At 32.7% G+C, this 15241-nt stretch overlaps 2 protein-coding genes and 1 long non-coding RNA gene across 3 annotated transcripts; 2 read left to right on the forward strand and 1 right to left on the reverse strand.

Annotated features, from left to right (window-relative positions):
- The first annotated feature begins 367 nt into the window (after positions 1-367).
- LOC130625552 (protein FAM50A-like) lies at positions 368-14448 on the forward strand. Its single transcript, XM_057440660.1, has 14 exons — positions 368-976; positions 1390-1483; positions 1866-1959; positions 2591-2709; positions 2894-2964; positions 3380-3446; positions 3531-3592; positions 4081-4157; positions 4347-4401; positions 4905-5024; positions 5920-6030; positions 6582-7891; positions 12694-13318; positions 14165-14448. The coding sequence occupies exons 1-12, from the start codon at positions 866-868 to the stop codon at positions 6600-6602; spliced, it is 1002 nt and encodes a 333-aa protein (XP_057296643.1). The 5' UTR covers positions 368-865; the 3' UTR covers positions 6603-7891; positions 12694-13318; positions 14165-14448.
- On the forward strand, positions 12797-13469 carry LOC130625091 (bcl-2-related protein A1-like). The gene is made up of 2 exons (XM_057440168.1): positions 12797-13318; positions 13410-13469. Exons 1-2 carry the CDS (start codon positions 12797-12799, stop codon positions 13467-13469), a joined length of 582 nt encoding a protein of 193 aa, XP_057296151.1.
- On the reverse strand, positions 14444-14954 carry LOC130625555 (uncharacterized). Its single transcript, XR_008981732.1, has 2 exons — positions 14764-14954; positions 14444-14704 (listed from the first exon to the last, which is right to left on the reverse strand). It is a non-coding gene; the product is annotated as an uncharacterized LOC130625555 (long non-coding RNA).
- Between the last annotated feature and the right edge of the window lie 287 nt (positions 14955-15241).

Below are 15241 nucleotides of genomic sequence, written 5' to 3' on the forward strand. Positions count from 1 at the left end.
ATGTCACAACGGAAATATCGAACATTTAAAGCGAAAGAGAAAATCAAGAAAAAGAGATTGAAGAGTGGTCAAAAGAAAAAGAAAGAATTTAAGTGGTGATCGAATTATAAAGGAAATTTTTTAAGAAAGTTCATTTTGTAGCTGAAAGTATTTATTTCCTGAAAAATATGATAAACTTGTACAACAACTCATGTATTGATTGATAAGCATTTAATTTTTTTCTCTAATATTTAATGACTTTGTTGAAATATTTTTTCCAATTATTTTGGGACATCTATATTTAAAAGCTCATTCATGGCCAATCATCATGTTTAGGATTTTGCAGGTTTTATCGTTGCACTTTGCATGAATAAAATGCTCTCTTATATTAAAAAATACTGTGTAGGCTAAGTTTGGTTATCGAAAAAAAATAACAAAACGTTTGCAAAGGGGAAACGGTTATATGCAAAGCAACAAAGTCAAAAACCACCTATCAAAGGCTAATACAATTTTCTGAAATGGTAACCTTAAATTGTGTTTTGATAGTATAAAATGGTCACGAATTAACTTTCAGTTATAGATGACGTTCCCTATAGTATATTGTTAATATGGTTATAGATTTGCAGTCATTTCTTTCTTGCCTGCACCAGTCTCCTGGCGATATAAAAATATAATATTTTTGAAATATGTGCCTAATAAGTAAATATTTTAATGGTATATTAAAAGAGGATAAAGCATTGAAATGATCATGTCAGAACTTGTTTAAGAAACTTATCCAATTGCCCTAACAAGTTTTGTAAACGGCAGTGTGCTACTACTTTTGACAAGAAAACTATATGCATCTTTTAATAATAGAAAGCTTAGTTATACTTTAATAAACACAATCATGGCACAGTACAAAGGAGCATCCACTGATGGCTTTCGAGCAAAAACATTGCTCAAGAAGCGAGAAAAACAGAAAGAGGAAATTGAACATTTGAAACAAAAAATATCTGAGGTAAGGTACACTATACACTTGAAAATTATTTTTGGTTAAAAACATTTTTGCTTTACGAGACTTGTGTGTCACTATACTGGATTTTTTCATCTCAGTTTAGAGGTCAAAAGGATCTAAAACCACTTTTGTATATTTTAAGGACAGATAATTGTCACTAGATTGAACATTCCCATTCTTTAATTTGTATACATAACTATTTAATTTAATAACTTTTACACTAGTGAAATTCTTGCCATGAACAAGACATCTTCATCTATTTCCTTTTTGCTGCAATGCCCATCCAGTAGTCTAAATAACACCCCAGCTTTTATGCTGAATTGTAAATTTTATACGTTAAGAAGTTAAACAATGCTTGTGTAACATATTGTGAGCAAAAAATTAAGAAATTTGACTTACCTTTGCTTTATATTTAGAACATGGACCAGAAGAACAATGTTGCACAAATTGATCGAAAATTTGCCTCTCATTATGATGCTGTTGAACAAGAATTAAAATCAAACACAATAGGTTTGTTGTGTGTTTTTGGATTTATACTTATAGTTTGTGTATTTTCTACTAAAGTTTTGTTAGACTAGAGCTGACTTTAGTTACAAGAAAGACCAAGTTTAATTTAACTCGTAATGAGTCTGTTTTTTTAATTTCTTAGCACTGTTTGTCATAGTAGCAACAACAAGAATAGATGCCAACATTTTTACTTTTTTTTAAATTTAACTTGTATTGATTCTGTTAGAAAAATTTTACTAGCATTGTTTGCCATAGTAGCCACAATGAGATTACTAGAGAAAATTTTTACTTTCTTTAATTATTCCAGTAACGCATAAAAGTAATTTACAACATTAGTTGTTGAACACTGGCCGAAAATCTGATCAAGATGCTACAATTGTTTTAGGTTTGGTGACGTTGAATGAGATGAAAGCGAAACAGGAGAGTGTACTTCAAGAGCATGAGAAACGAATAGCATTGGAGTTAAAAGCAAAAGAACGGTACTTTGTTAGTATAATATTTTCCGGGTTTTTAAATTTTAAAGTGTCCCAATATTTAAAATTTAAGCACTAATCAGAATTTAAAAAACATGTTTTGAGATATGTCTTGATTCAACTTAGTCCCCCCCCCTCCCCCCCCTAATAGAAGTGGAGAGAAGGGGACTTATTTTGAAAATTATTTATTGTGGAAGGAGAGGGTGTACATTTTCTTGTGATATTCAGAAAAGGACCTATGTGGAGGGACAACTTCCTTTTTAACCTTTTTGATTTAGTGTGTGGCTATTCTCACTTTTCCTTTTTCTCTACTAACTAATGTGCTACTAATTTTTAACGTTTTCGCACAATATAATGTATGCTAATCAAGTAGAATGATCAAAAATTTCATATTATCTTTTTATTAAATTTCTTATTTTAATTTCTCTAGTCCAGAGTAAATACATAGGTGTTGGCATTGAATGACAGTCTGAGTTTGTGGGGGATATAACTCACTTTAAAAGGGTGGGCAGCTTAATGCCCTCATTAGCAGAAGGGAAATACACACCAAAGAAACTATCCTCATCAAACTCAAACAAGTTTGAAAATGTTAATTCGGTAAAGGTGAAACTAACCAGCTTAAAGTGAAAATATTTAGGGAGAAAGAGAGAAAGCGGAAGAATAAAGAGAAAGAGAAAACAAAAAAACGTTCGAAGTTGTCGTTCGGATTTGAAGATGAAGAAGAAGAGGAAGAAGAAGAACAGGGAGTTGTAGAAGGTTTGTATTTATAATTTTGTGGCGCTTGAATGCTTAACTTTGGCATATTCAATGACCAACACTATTTTAATTTCGCATTTTTTGCAAATATAGCATTATTGAAATGTGACTAGTAAAAGAATTATACAATAGAGAAGAGAATACAACCAATATTATATCGAATTCTAAAAGTTCTAATTTTTAGATACCAGTAAAAGGAGACTGGGTAAAAATCCTGATGTTGATACCTCATTTTTACCTGACAAAGATAGAGAGGTGAGATGGTGGTTATCATTAACACATTTTTGATTGTATTGTTATTGTTGGTTTTACTGTTGTTGTTATTTTTATTGTTGTTGTGTTTTGTTTTGTTTTGTTGTTGCTGGTTGTTTTGTATTGACAACAGAAGTAATTTTCACAAAAAGAATTTTTTTTGAATTTGAGATTATTCATCTAAACTGACTCTTAAATTGGCAAATTCGTGAAAACTTATATATGTCCGTATAGACTGGTTGGGAATTCGGATATTATAAAGGGGATTGGTAGATCGCATTTTTTTCAGGTTGAGGGGTAGCGGCATGTTGGAGAGAAAACACAGCAGTCGTTGTCGTTGTCATGCTAGCAGTTGCTATCATAGTTGTGTTTGTTGTTATTGTTATTTTTTGTATACTTTTCCTTTGAGATGATGTAGGAGGAAGAAGCAAAAGAACGTGAACGTCTACGGAAAGAGTGGGTTCAAATGCAAGAAAAAATGAAATGTAAATTTCCTTCTTCTGTGCAAAGTGTGTACTACACAAGATTGCTAAAAATGTATTGAATTATTGATCACGTTTTATTTCTAGCTGAAAGTATTGACATAACGTACAGTTATTGGGATGGCTCTGGACATAGAAAAAAATGTGTGGTATGTTTTTTTAACTTCGTTTGTCTAAATCTTACCGTAAATACGAAGGTGGGGACTATTGAAGGTGGGTGTGGCGGTAGTGGGGTGTTTGTTGTTGGAAGAAAGGGCTTTGTAAACTGGAATGTCTCAAAGACTGCAATTCAAAATTATTTTGAAAGACCCAACAAAATGGATGTAACGGTTGTCAGTAAGTAGCTAGGAGAGTTGCTAAAAAATATGCAAGCTTGATGTTAGGATGCGTTTTTGCTCTAAAACTAGTACTGTTGCCACACCTGTGGCGTTTTGTTCAAAAGTAGGGGCTTCTTTGGCAGAAATTTCATTAAAATAGGGGCTTATTATAAGAAGGGATATTGGGAGATGAGGGATTAATTGAGTATTTCAGGTATCGATTATAGTGAAGCTTTCTTGTACTTACTGATATATTTAACGCATGCGCTCTTGCTCCTATGAACTGATTTATGCTGTATATACATTTATTTCATACGTAGATGAAGAAGGGTGACACCATACAAAGCTTTCTGCAACAATGTTTGCGAGATTTGCGTCAAGAATTTACAGAGCTTAGGTTAGTTTTACATATATAGTAGTTGTAATATGTAGTCTATAAATTTTCTCTTCCTATATTTAAAGTTTCTTTCAAAATTCCGAAATATGTTTTATAACATTTGGATTACAAAGCAAACAGGTTTCAAACGTTTCCTATACACGGCTGATCTTTCTGTTTTGAGCATATTTTCTTGATTTTTAACCATAGGGCTGTGGATGTTGTGAGCTTGATGTATGTTAAGGAAGACTTGATCATACCTCATGTAAGTTCAATTTGTTTTAAGTCAAAATACAATACAGGAGTCATTAGGCTAATGGTATCTATAAATTAGCAAGAAACATCTGTTGTCGCAAATCATATTTAGCCCATAAAATAAAGTCATTTTCTGTTCGTTTGTCGTGTTCTCACAATGTTGGTTCCATTCCACTCCATTTAGTCAAGATAATATTTTACAAAATTCAAAAAAAATGTCAGGTAGTAAGATGTTGGGCCTGTTTGTGAGCAATCCAACTTTCTCACTTCATCATAGGTCTGACCTTTTCCTATTGTATTGTATTTTCTAAAAAATATTTTATGTTATGAAAAAGGTTTACCCTTGGGATTAGTGTTTCGTTGAAGACCTCTTTTCTGGATAAAAGATCTTATTTAAAATATAAGGAATCGTATTAGCAAGTACACAGGAAATCCTAACTTGGTCGTTAACAATAATCTTCCTGTGCATCACATAAAGAAAGCATGCTTATTTTGCACACTTCATGTTTTTAGCATTACACATTTTACGACTTTATTGTGACGAAGGCTCGTGGTAAAAGCGGTCCGTTGTTCAGTTTTGATGCGTACGAAGATGTCCGAATAACCCAGAATGCAGCTATTGGGAAGGATGAGGTAAGGTTTGTTTACATCTCATCCATTGTCGAACTGCCTTTTTTGTGCTTTTTTTCGTGGAACAATAGGTAAAAAAAATTATCAGACGTTCTGATAGGCTAGTGGAGCATGCAGGTTTTTTTTTTCAGTGAATCACAACTAATTAATGCATGTCTCTTACTTGTTTCAATTGCAGTGAAAAAGAATCTGACGAAAGTTCTAGTTCCAAAATTTAAGAATAAGGATACCAACCTTGATTAAATTTTATTTTGTTGTCTATAAATCCACTACTTTCTTTTTTTCGTAAAGTTTTTGTTGTTTCAAAATGTTTTTAATGTTGGAAAGTCTAACAGTAAATTCTGAGATCTGATTTCCAGTAAGAAGTACATCGTAACTTTACATACTCTAAGTGCACGTAGAAAATGTGGCTAATTTTTGCGAAATAAAAAAAAGTTTGTACCGCAAAAAAAGATCATCGATTGCCACGAAAAACAACAACAATTTAATCCTACTTTTCACATTGTGACTAAAAAAGTTTAGGCTTGTCAAACCAGATCAACTAATTTCGGAACGATACCGGTGTTATTTTCTAATTCAAACCCAGCATTATAAACATGTTCTAAACCAGATCAACTAATTTCGGAACGATACCGGTGTTATTTTCTAATTCAAACCTGGCATTATAAACATGTTCTAAACCAGATCAACTAATTCCGGAACGATACTGGTGTTATTTTCTAATTCAAACCCGGCATTATAAACATGTTCTAAACCAGATCAACTAATTCCGGAACGATACCGGTGTTATTTTCTAATTCAAACCCGGCGTTATAAACATGTTCTATGTGCAAATGAACGTGTACAAAAGAATCAAAATAGAAACGACGAATCACTCTGTTCTTTTATTTGCTATTAGTCTCACGCTGGAAAAGTTTGTCTACGCAGTTGGTACGAGAAGAATAAACATATATTTCCAGCCAGCCGATGGGAACCTTACGACGCTGAAAAAAAGTGGGAGAAGTATACGGTATGTATTGGCTTTGTAACACGTATTTCAGAAGTAACACTAACATGAAAAGCATCTCTCTTTTTTTTGTTAAAACTCCCAAGAATTCAGGCAATTGTTTATTATTTTAATTTGATTTTGACACATGATAGCAAGGTGATGCTCTACAAATCGTTTTCTTTAAGTATACTAAGTCAGTTTTACAAGTAAATGCATTTTCGGATTCAGGGCTAAAATGTGAAAACTTTTAGTACATTTTTATAATCCACAAAAACGAGTCCAGTTTCCCTGGCAACTGTACAACGTTTTTTACATAAAGAGTAAATGTACTAAACTCGCGAACCCGGGGTAAACACAACAAGTTGTTCAAGTGATCGGAAAATTGTAAATAGATTTTTTCGTGAGATTGACGAGAGTTTTACACGGTCGAAATGTTTGTTGCATTAGACTGTATTACCGCCAAACTCGCCCAGCTTATTTTACGATTGTTTTTAAAAATCAAAAGTATTTCGCTGAATATACAATCCATAGGCGAAACGACTTTTCTTATATATATTTTTTTTGTTTTTTAGATTAACGATAAAGCATCGTGATCATGTTTGGTTTTTTGTGTCAATGAGCTGAGAAGTGGAAGCACTCAACAATTTTACAAAACGATACTTGTATATACATATTTAACACGATTAAAAAATTTCTACACTTAACCTTTTTTTTGACCTACTCGTTAATTTTCGGTGGAAATAGCATGTTACATTTCTGCTTCCCTTTCAATGTCAAGAAGATATTGCTAAGTAAAATACAAGGCAGATTGGATTTTGTGGGCCTGTCATTCATGTGGTACTTTAAGCATAGAACGCTTAAGCGAGAGAGATCAGGATGAATTTGTGCTCTGGTTAGGCTTAGGTCTCTGCTTGCCTCATTTTTTCTAAACAAAACAGGCCTAAGAGAGAAAAACTGTTTTTAGAAGGAATAGGTTTGCAATGGTATTTTTTTACCCGTTGGATTTCTTAAAACACTTAAACAATGATGGTGACACACACCACAAACATTCTTCTTCACCTCACCTGTTGTAAGGAAATATTTTAGCAATAACTTCAGTAAGGTCACAAAACCGTAAGATGTTGTTACAGCGAACTTTAGCGATTTGGTGACCTTTCCAGTGTCTTAATTTTTTCGTCTGGTTGAATTTCCAGTTGTTTTTGTACGCATCGCTTTTATCAGATGAAGAGAGGCGGAGCTAGCATAAAATTCCTATCGGCCATAAAAAAGTTTGCGTTCGTTTGCGTCGCATAAAGAAAATAATCTCATACGTAATGCAATACCTTTATTAGATTGGGTTTTTCGACATTTTTTTTATACTTACCATACTAATTTTGGCGAATCTGTATGAGCAGTTATTTCGCGCTTCAACACAAACACTCCATGCATATACCTTATTGTTTATATAGCTAAGTATAAACTAAACATACCAAAGTTGTCACCAATTTTTTATTGATAAATTTTGTTGTACAGGCTATATACACTACAGGAGACACGGGGAAGACAATGTATTTGCGTGCATCGTTTTTCCACATAGTCTGGTGACGCACGACGCCTTGGAATGTTTTTTTAAAAATCGAGTTTGTTTGGAGATCAGATTGCTCTGTTGCAGTTATAAATAACGAAAAACTGTGTTTTTAATCGAAAGATTTGTTTTCGTGGTTAGGTTATGGTGGACTCGGCCTAGCAGCAGTTTGTGACTTTTTACATTTTTGCCCGCTTTGCTGAAATCTAGATGCTTTGGGCTAAAGTTTACGGAGAAAAGAGAATGGGCACAAATGTTTTACTAGAAAAAGTTGTAACAATATAATTCACATCCAAGGTTAATTTTTATATTCAGCAGGTATGATGTAACGTTTAAAAACTTATTTTTGCTTACTCCACAAGTTTATTTACGAATTAGTTTTTGGGCTGACGCAGCCATTTCGAAACGTCACGGAAAGAACATGAGTGGCCCCATTTGTTTGTATGCGCGAACAAACTAACCAGGGAAGAAAGACTACTCCTTATTAAAATTTACGGGAGGTGTGGGCAAGGACGGCCGACCAATCAGCTTCGCGATTCGTCATAACAACACGCTGAAAAGAAAAAAATCGGCCTGTGGTTTGCTTCGACTTTCCAAGGGACTTTCGTTCCGTTACCAGCGATAGAAATTGGCTCTAACATTACCGAAAACTCGGTTATTAGTGCTACCATGAATAACTATCCAAATTAGAGTATCAGGTAAAACATTAGACAATTTAGCAGTGTAATTCAATGTTTTAAAAAAATTTTTCAGCTGAATATTTATAAGTTTTCGTATGGTCACGGTTCACTTATCAAAATGGCATCTGATAACGACTGACCGGCCGGAAAGTTTTTTTCTTACAAGAAAAAAAGAAAAGAAAAACACAATGTTAATACAATACCTTGCGATACCTTGTGTTTTGATGATTTTATTTCAGCTTAATCTTAAGGTTTAAGATTGTAGATGAAAAATATCGCTCTCTCAGGTATGGGTTACATGTAAATATTCCGACCAATTTTTAAAAGAAGACAACCTATTTATAATAAAAATGTGAAAAAAAGTCCAAACATAAGTGCAACTGTCTTTGTTACTGGTTAAACTTCTTAATTTTTCTGTGAAGAAATAAGCACACAAATCTGACAGGAATGAAATAAAACAAAACACTGTTCTTGTTCTTGTGTGTTATCACCCTATAAATTTTTTTGAAATTGTTGCTGATATAAATTCAAGCATGCTGTTTATTTTCCTCAAAGATTCTCTTTTCTATTTTTTTGGTTTGGAGACAAGCAGATATATACATAGTTTGTACTATCACTCACCACTTCTATTTTAAAGAGTGGAGGGGATTGTAACAAATCACTAAAGTCACACTACACAGGCTTTTTTCACTAAAGGTGGTTTATGGAGTATAAATGTAAGTCAATGGCAGTAAACACATTTTTACGTATATTATTTATTCCATATTAAAAGATAAACAACACTATCTGTGATCATCCATTTTTATTATATGTTTTCTTAGTAAGCTATTGCTGATTAAGGCAAAACTAAACACCATTTTAAAGTCTTTAGGTCTGTCGTAGGTAAACATGTTAAACTTGGTTCTTAGACCACAGCCGTAACAACATGTTTTGTAGTCATTCTACAGGATTATTTCACTAATTCTCAGTACCTGCAGAGTCTAATATGTTTAAATCACTCTGATGGAGAGTTTATTAATTGAGCGTGACTGTACTATTTTGCACAACACAGTAAAGTATATTAATTTAGAATTATTTTTGTTACATTATTCTGTTACATTATTTTATTGTCATTGGTACATTATTTTATTGTCATTGTTACAAGTAGTACTTTATCTCATTCATTTAAAGTTTAGAATTAGTATGAACATGCCGAACTGGGTGTTGGGAATAGGTTATTGAGATAAAAAAATGGATAGGTTGTAGATCTTGTAATTTTTTTTCAATATTTCTGAAACTGCTCTACCAACTATATTTAATGCAGTCATTAAAGTTACACAAAAATCGTTTTAAGTTTTGTTGCCATCCCCTACTGAGATTAATAACAAAACAGTATGGCATCTTGTATAGTTATGTATAATTGTTATTATAAACACTCCCCCTAAAACTTGGATAAGCCTACAAATGCAGATTTCGTACCTAAGATGACTTCTAAAAGTTTACAAAAGTTTGTGGAGTTTTGTCCATATACAAATATTCTGTCAAGTAGAAAAATTAGCAATTATTTTTTCCCATGTATTTATGTATTTCCATATGTTTCCAAAAATTTTTGTTATATTTTAAAATAAAAAAACCACCTTTATGTCTTACCTGGATAACAGCGATTTCTTTGCCAGTAAAATGTTTTTTTAAAGATATTGGGAAGGACTAGAAGACTGCCTCTATTAACAAAAACAGTGTTGTAAAATGCACAAGTAGTTTTCCAGTCATCAAATCTGAAAGCTTACTTCACATAAAAACAAGTTGAGTTTATAAATAAAACCCCTCTGTAAACGTTATCTAGGAACCTTTTGTTTTTTTTAAAAAAAAGCTTTATTAGTTTTGCAGATATATGCCTTCAAAGTTAATTTTATAATGCAAAATTATGATGTCATAAACTAGCTCTAAAACATGCAATTGTTGTTATTAAGCATAATTATAGAAATGTTTAAAATGTCAAACTGAATGGCCAAAAATTATTTTTAATGCATTGACAAAACTGTTTAATAAAACACCTCACTCAAGCTAATTCATGATGTGATGCGTAATTAGTGGAACTGTATTTTTAAAAACCAATCAAAATATTTAAAAAACTAGACAAATTCCTAGACAACTTTTCACGCTCTTTTATATATCAACATGTTATGCAGTATGTAAGCTATAAAGATTTATTAAATTATAATTTAACAAAATAACACAATTATACAAAATACACTTCAGAATTTTCCTGATTCTCTTTACAACCAGCAGTTTTAACCAGTATTTTTGTGGTATTAAGAAGAAACTTATCTCTACAAGTGACACTGGTAGGAAATAATCTTAATGCGAAAAGCAAATGTTTTTTATTTAAATTAAACCTTTCTTATATGTCAATGAAAACTTAAAGACAGGATAGGGAAGAATTCACCATTGGTGTCTATACCTTCAAAATACAGTTGCCTTTAATGGTTGTTTGGAATTTATTCATTCACTATTTTAATGTGGCGCCGTAGATTAGTGGTTATAGCTCTCATACTCTGTGCGGGAGACCGGGGTTCGATTCCTCTTGACGGCGATTCAACATGGCCAAGTGAATGTTACCATAGCCCCAGGTTAACCCAAGCCATGTGAGAGAAATTGGGGAGATGGCTCCATGTGTGGGACGTTGGATGTTGCCAGGAATTGTCTAGTAGAGTGCAGGCCCTAATTGGCTAGCCATGTAAGATATGCACATCTGTCTGTCTATCTTTAATTAATACTGGCACATTTTTTCCCCTGTTAGTTTCTGATTTAAAAAAAAAACATTTTGAATATTATTTTGTTCATCTTGTGGCAGTATATTAAATTAACAGGTGAATTATTATGTAGTGCTCTGCATTATGTTAAACTGTTTGTGACGAGAACAGCTAGTCAGAATTAACTTATGTTATCATGTAACATGTTGTGAGTTGACCTTTAAGCAATTTGCAGGGTATCTTTTAAGGTTGGAAGTTAGTCACAGTGAATGAAGAGTACACACATTGTCATTGAAATTGTGAAATAATGAATTAGGAACCTGGAAAAGACTATTGCTATACTCGATCTTTAGTGAGTTTTTTGTGGAAGAATTGTGAATGGACAGAAAATAAGGAAAATGCAAAATTGTCTATCCAAAAATATGCAGGATGAATTCACAAACAGTCAATTTCGCATTCATTTTTATCCTTCGCTAAACCATGTGTACCTTCAACCCATTTATACTTTGTTGTGTAACAATTATGTTTTTAACCAATAATTTAAAAAAAATATTGTGTATAAAAAAGTACACAAAGTTATTTAAAATTATAATGTCTTGTTGCTAAGTTTACACGTGGTATTTTACTATTATTGCATAAATTTTTCCCAAAATTGGTGAACTTTAATATTCTGAACTGGTTAATATTTTCACAAAATTACATTGACCTATCTATCAAGCCAATTATGTAATCTTGTTAAAACCTTTTCTGTGAACTTAAGAGTGGAAAAGATTTTTTAAAAAAATTATCACAGCAGTGTCTAAATTTATTAACTTACTTCAAAATTGACCATGGTAAATACGAAACTAATAAAATCTAAATATTTAAATAAAAAAAAACTACACAAAGAAAGGTATTTGTCCCTTTGACAGACATGAAGGTTGCTGGTAATTTTAAGTAGCGTTGGATTAACATGGTATGCAAATGTCGTGACAACTGAGCTACAATATTGAGTGATTTATATTCATATTAATGCCACGAAACATCTTTTTAAAAATTATTTCTATAAAGTTTAGATTTACTCTCGTTTAGATAACTTTAATTTAGCATTCTAGTTGTAAATGTATTTACTGTGTGTGTGTTCTTAGGATGTTAAATTCTTTTGTATGCCTGTGTATTCACATTTCGCATTTTTTCTTTTAAGGCTTATTTTACACCTGATCGTTTTGGTTTAATTGTGAATGCTAACATAAGTTGTTATTCTATAATGTATGGTTTTAAAATCAAATTTTAATTCACAAGACTCTTAATGTAAATGCCAGCTGAATAAAATTACAATTTGTACAGGGGGAATCCATTTAACAATTCTTATTGTTATACGTACATTTTTGTTTTTTATGTTTTTAAATTGTAAATATATATTTTTGCACATAAAAGTGACCTGTTTATTAAAGCATATTACGAATATCTTTCTGGATGTATGATAACACGGTGTATATTATTTCATAACATTGACTTTGATTAATGGGTTTCCCCAGTTGTAAAAATAATCTCCACTCTATGGTGGAGGGTGATGTTGACAACTAAAAATATTTGTGGTTGACGTTTATGTTCATACTTTGGTTTTGACAATGATTTTTTGTATTGATTCCTAGTATTATAATTTTTGTAAGTTTCTTGTTTCTTGTATTTTGTTTCTTTTTTAACTGTATTTAATTTAAATTTTTAGTGAAACAGCGAGCCATTTAATGGGAGTAGAAAGAGTTTGATTATCTATAAACGACGAAAAAGTATATTAAAAATCGCAAAAGAAAAAACAACAACAAACTGTTATGGCCACAGTGACGTTGACGCCACCGACCTACTCTAAACGGAACCACAAAATTTCATTAAAACGCAACCCTGAATGGGTAGAAGTGAGTGATAAAGCCCACGCGATTGCAACGTATTACATACCGTATCATTTAAGGAACAGTGTGGAACAAAAATCTTTGCGTGGACTACCGAAAAGTTACCTCATACCTCCGCAACAACCACCAGAGTTGTTTACATTTATTGCCAAACTATGTACGCATATGGAAGCTAAAAATAGTTCTTTTTTTACAGATTTACCTGAAAGACTTAATGTAAGGGTGGACAATTCAAAAACTAAGTTTTTAGGCTTGTGTAAGGAGACGTTTGCTGATAAAGTAGTGAACTGGGGACGTGTTATATCTATCTTCACCGTAGCAGGTTGTTTTGCTTTACATTTTTTGAAAAAAAATCAGCTATCCACTGTTCAAAAAATACCACTCTGGGTACAAGAGTTTATTGACCAAGAATTGGCAGATTGGATTATCGAGCAAGGAGGTTGGGTAAGAAAATTTCGTATTTTTTTACTTTAAAATGGTAACAGTGGGTGGTATGGTCTAGTTTAAAACAGGAAATAAAAGCCACTGATTGTAGGAGGATGCAGGTTGGCTACTGAGTCAGAAAAATTGTCACAATCTCTTCCAATTAGGATAAAATCCTGAAAAGTCATCGGTTACTTTTGTTCTGAATTCGTTCAAAATTATAACACGTCTTATTTAAGACCTTATGACTTTATACAAAAAGTTGCTGTTAATTTTTCGACTGAATTTGGTAAAAGAAGTCGGGGTTAAAATTATTCAGGTGAATTAGGGAATTTAAAGTTCATTTAGGACAAAGCATCCTTGAAGCATGAAAGGATTTTTTGTTCGTATAAAATAAACTCTACGAGGCTTTGTTGATTAGTCACTTGAAGAGTAATTTCGAATTGTTATATTACTGAACTTTGTTTCGACAATACATTTGTTGTCAAATATATTTGTCATCAAATATTTTCACAGGCTATGAATACACAAAAACGGTTATATTTGCTAATGTTTCGTTAAAATAGTTGAATCTATTCAGTACTTTGTTTGCTGTCAACTTTCGCATCACATGTTTGTTGTTTGGTAGTACAATTGACACTATCTATTGTGATGGGCACATGATGAGCAGACATGAATTCTGAGAAATGTCACAACAGTTTTGATTGTGTGAAAATGACAAAAAACAGTCAGGCTGTGTGTGTGGTCTGTGAAGATAGAAAGAAAATTAAAAAAACTTATTTCATAGCCGAATTTGCTTTAATGGTTAATAGTACTTTTTTCTGTTCGCTGTCTAATTTTTAACTTTACCTTTATTCTTTTGCACAGGAGGATATTCACAATAAACTCTCGCCTGATGGTAAAGATGGTTTACCCAGTTGGCACCGAGCCGTTGCCTTTGGTGGCGTGGTGGTCGCAGCTGGTTATCTTCTCTTCTCAACTGGTTTGGGGAAATAGACTAGGTTTTTCTCAAGATAGAACAAATTACATTTTACTTTGGCAGGTTTCCGGGGTACGCTTTTTAAATCGTATAACGGAGTTAAAAATCATTAGTCTGGTTACTAAAATTCTCAAATCCTGAAAGCTGCCAATATACGTCTAATTCCAATCTTGTTACTTTTGGTTGACTTTTTGTCGAGTGTAAATAGTGAAGATTGCGTTATTGTATATAGAGGATGAGTTACAGTGAGTCAATACGGTAAGGCGAGTTCGAACGAGTTTACTCTTATACTGCGTTTTCAACATTAAAAAAGGCGTACATTTTGATGGATAGAATAACTTCAAAAATTTGGTGCCTATAATTCTGTTCGCTTTTTTTCACCTTTGTCATTTCGAAAGGTTCAATCAACCTACTCTCATACAATCAACCTACTCTCGATACAATCAACCTACTCTCATACAATCAACCTACTCTCGATACAATCAACCTACTCTCGATACAACATCTGCTTAGAAGAAGCGTTTTTAATAGCAGCGAAAATTGTATGAAAGAGCAGTAAGGAAAAAAAAATTCTCGAGAAATTTGTATTATTTTTAACCCGAAAGTTGCTAATACCTCCTGACATGTGATGTTATTTCTTGTTCGCGCGCGCATACAACTCTTCTTCCAGTACATAACTAACTCTTGTTCGAGCACAACTCTTGCTCGCGCGTGCACATGTAACTCTTCTTATTTTTAGTTGTTTCACCCACGAAGAATTTGAACAAATTGAAAAATTTCTCGTTGTGTAAAAAATACTAAACATTTCCGGAGGTCGAACTCGAAAATCGATTCTTCACAACAGCAAAATTACAAAGCAATGTTTATAATTCAGCGGGTGTAAGCGGTCGCTCTATCTACGCAGGCGCCCCCTACCACAGAAATAAATAAATAAAATGTAAATAAAAAGCAAGTCTGAAGTTGGC

This window comes from Hydractinia symbiolongicarpus, chromosome 14 (genome assembly GCF_029227915.1).
Source record: "Hydractinia symbiolongicarpus strain clone_291-10 chromosome 14, HSymV2.1, whole genome shotgun sequence".
Classification (NCBI taxonomy): domain Eukaryota; kingdom Metazoa; phylum Cnidaria; class Hydrozoa; order Anthoathecata; family Hydractiniidae; genus Hydractinia; species Hydractinia symbiolongicarpus.

Bases quoted from the DNA above. Each gene is read 5' to 3' on its own strand.
- LOC130625552 (XM_057440660.1), top strand. From the start codon at position 866: ATGGCACAGTACAAAGGAGCATCCACTGATGGCTTTCGAGCAAAAACA. The intron at 4,158-4,346 runs GTTAGTTTTACA...TTTTAACCATAG, and splicing joins CAAGAATTTACAGAGCTTAG to GGCTGTGGATGTTGTGAGCT. The intron at 6,031-6,581 runs GTATGTATTGGC...TTTGTTTTTTAG, and splicing joins AAAAGTGGGAGAAGTATACG to ATTAACGATAAAGCATCGTG.
- LOC130625091 (XM_057440168.1), top strand. From the start codon at position 12,797: ATGGCCACAGTGACGTTGACGCCACCGACCTACTCTAAACGGAACCAC. The intron at 13,319-13,409 runs GTAAGAAAATTT...CACTGATTGTAG, and splicing joins TTATCGAGCAAGGAGGTTGG to GAGGATGCAGGTTGGCTACT.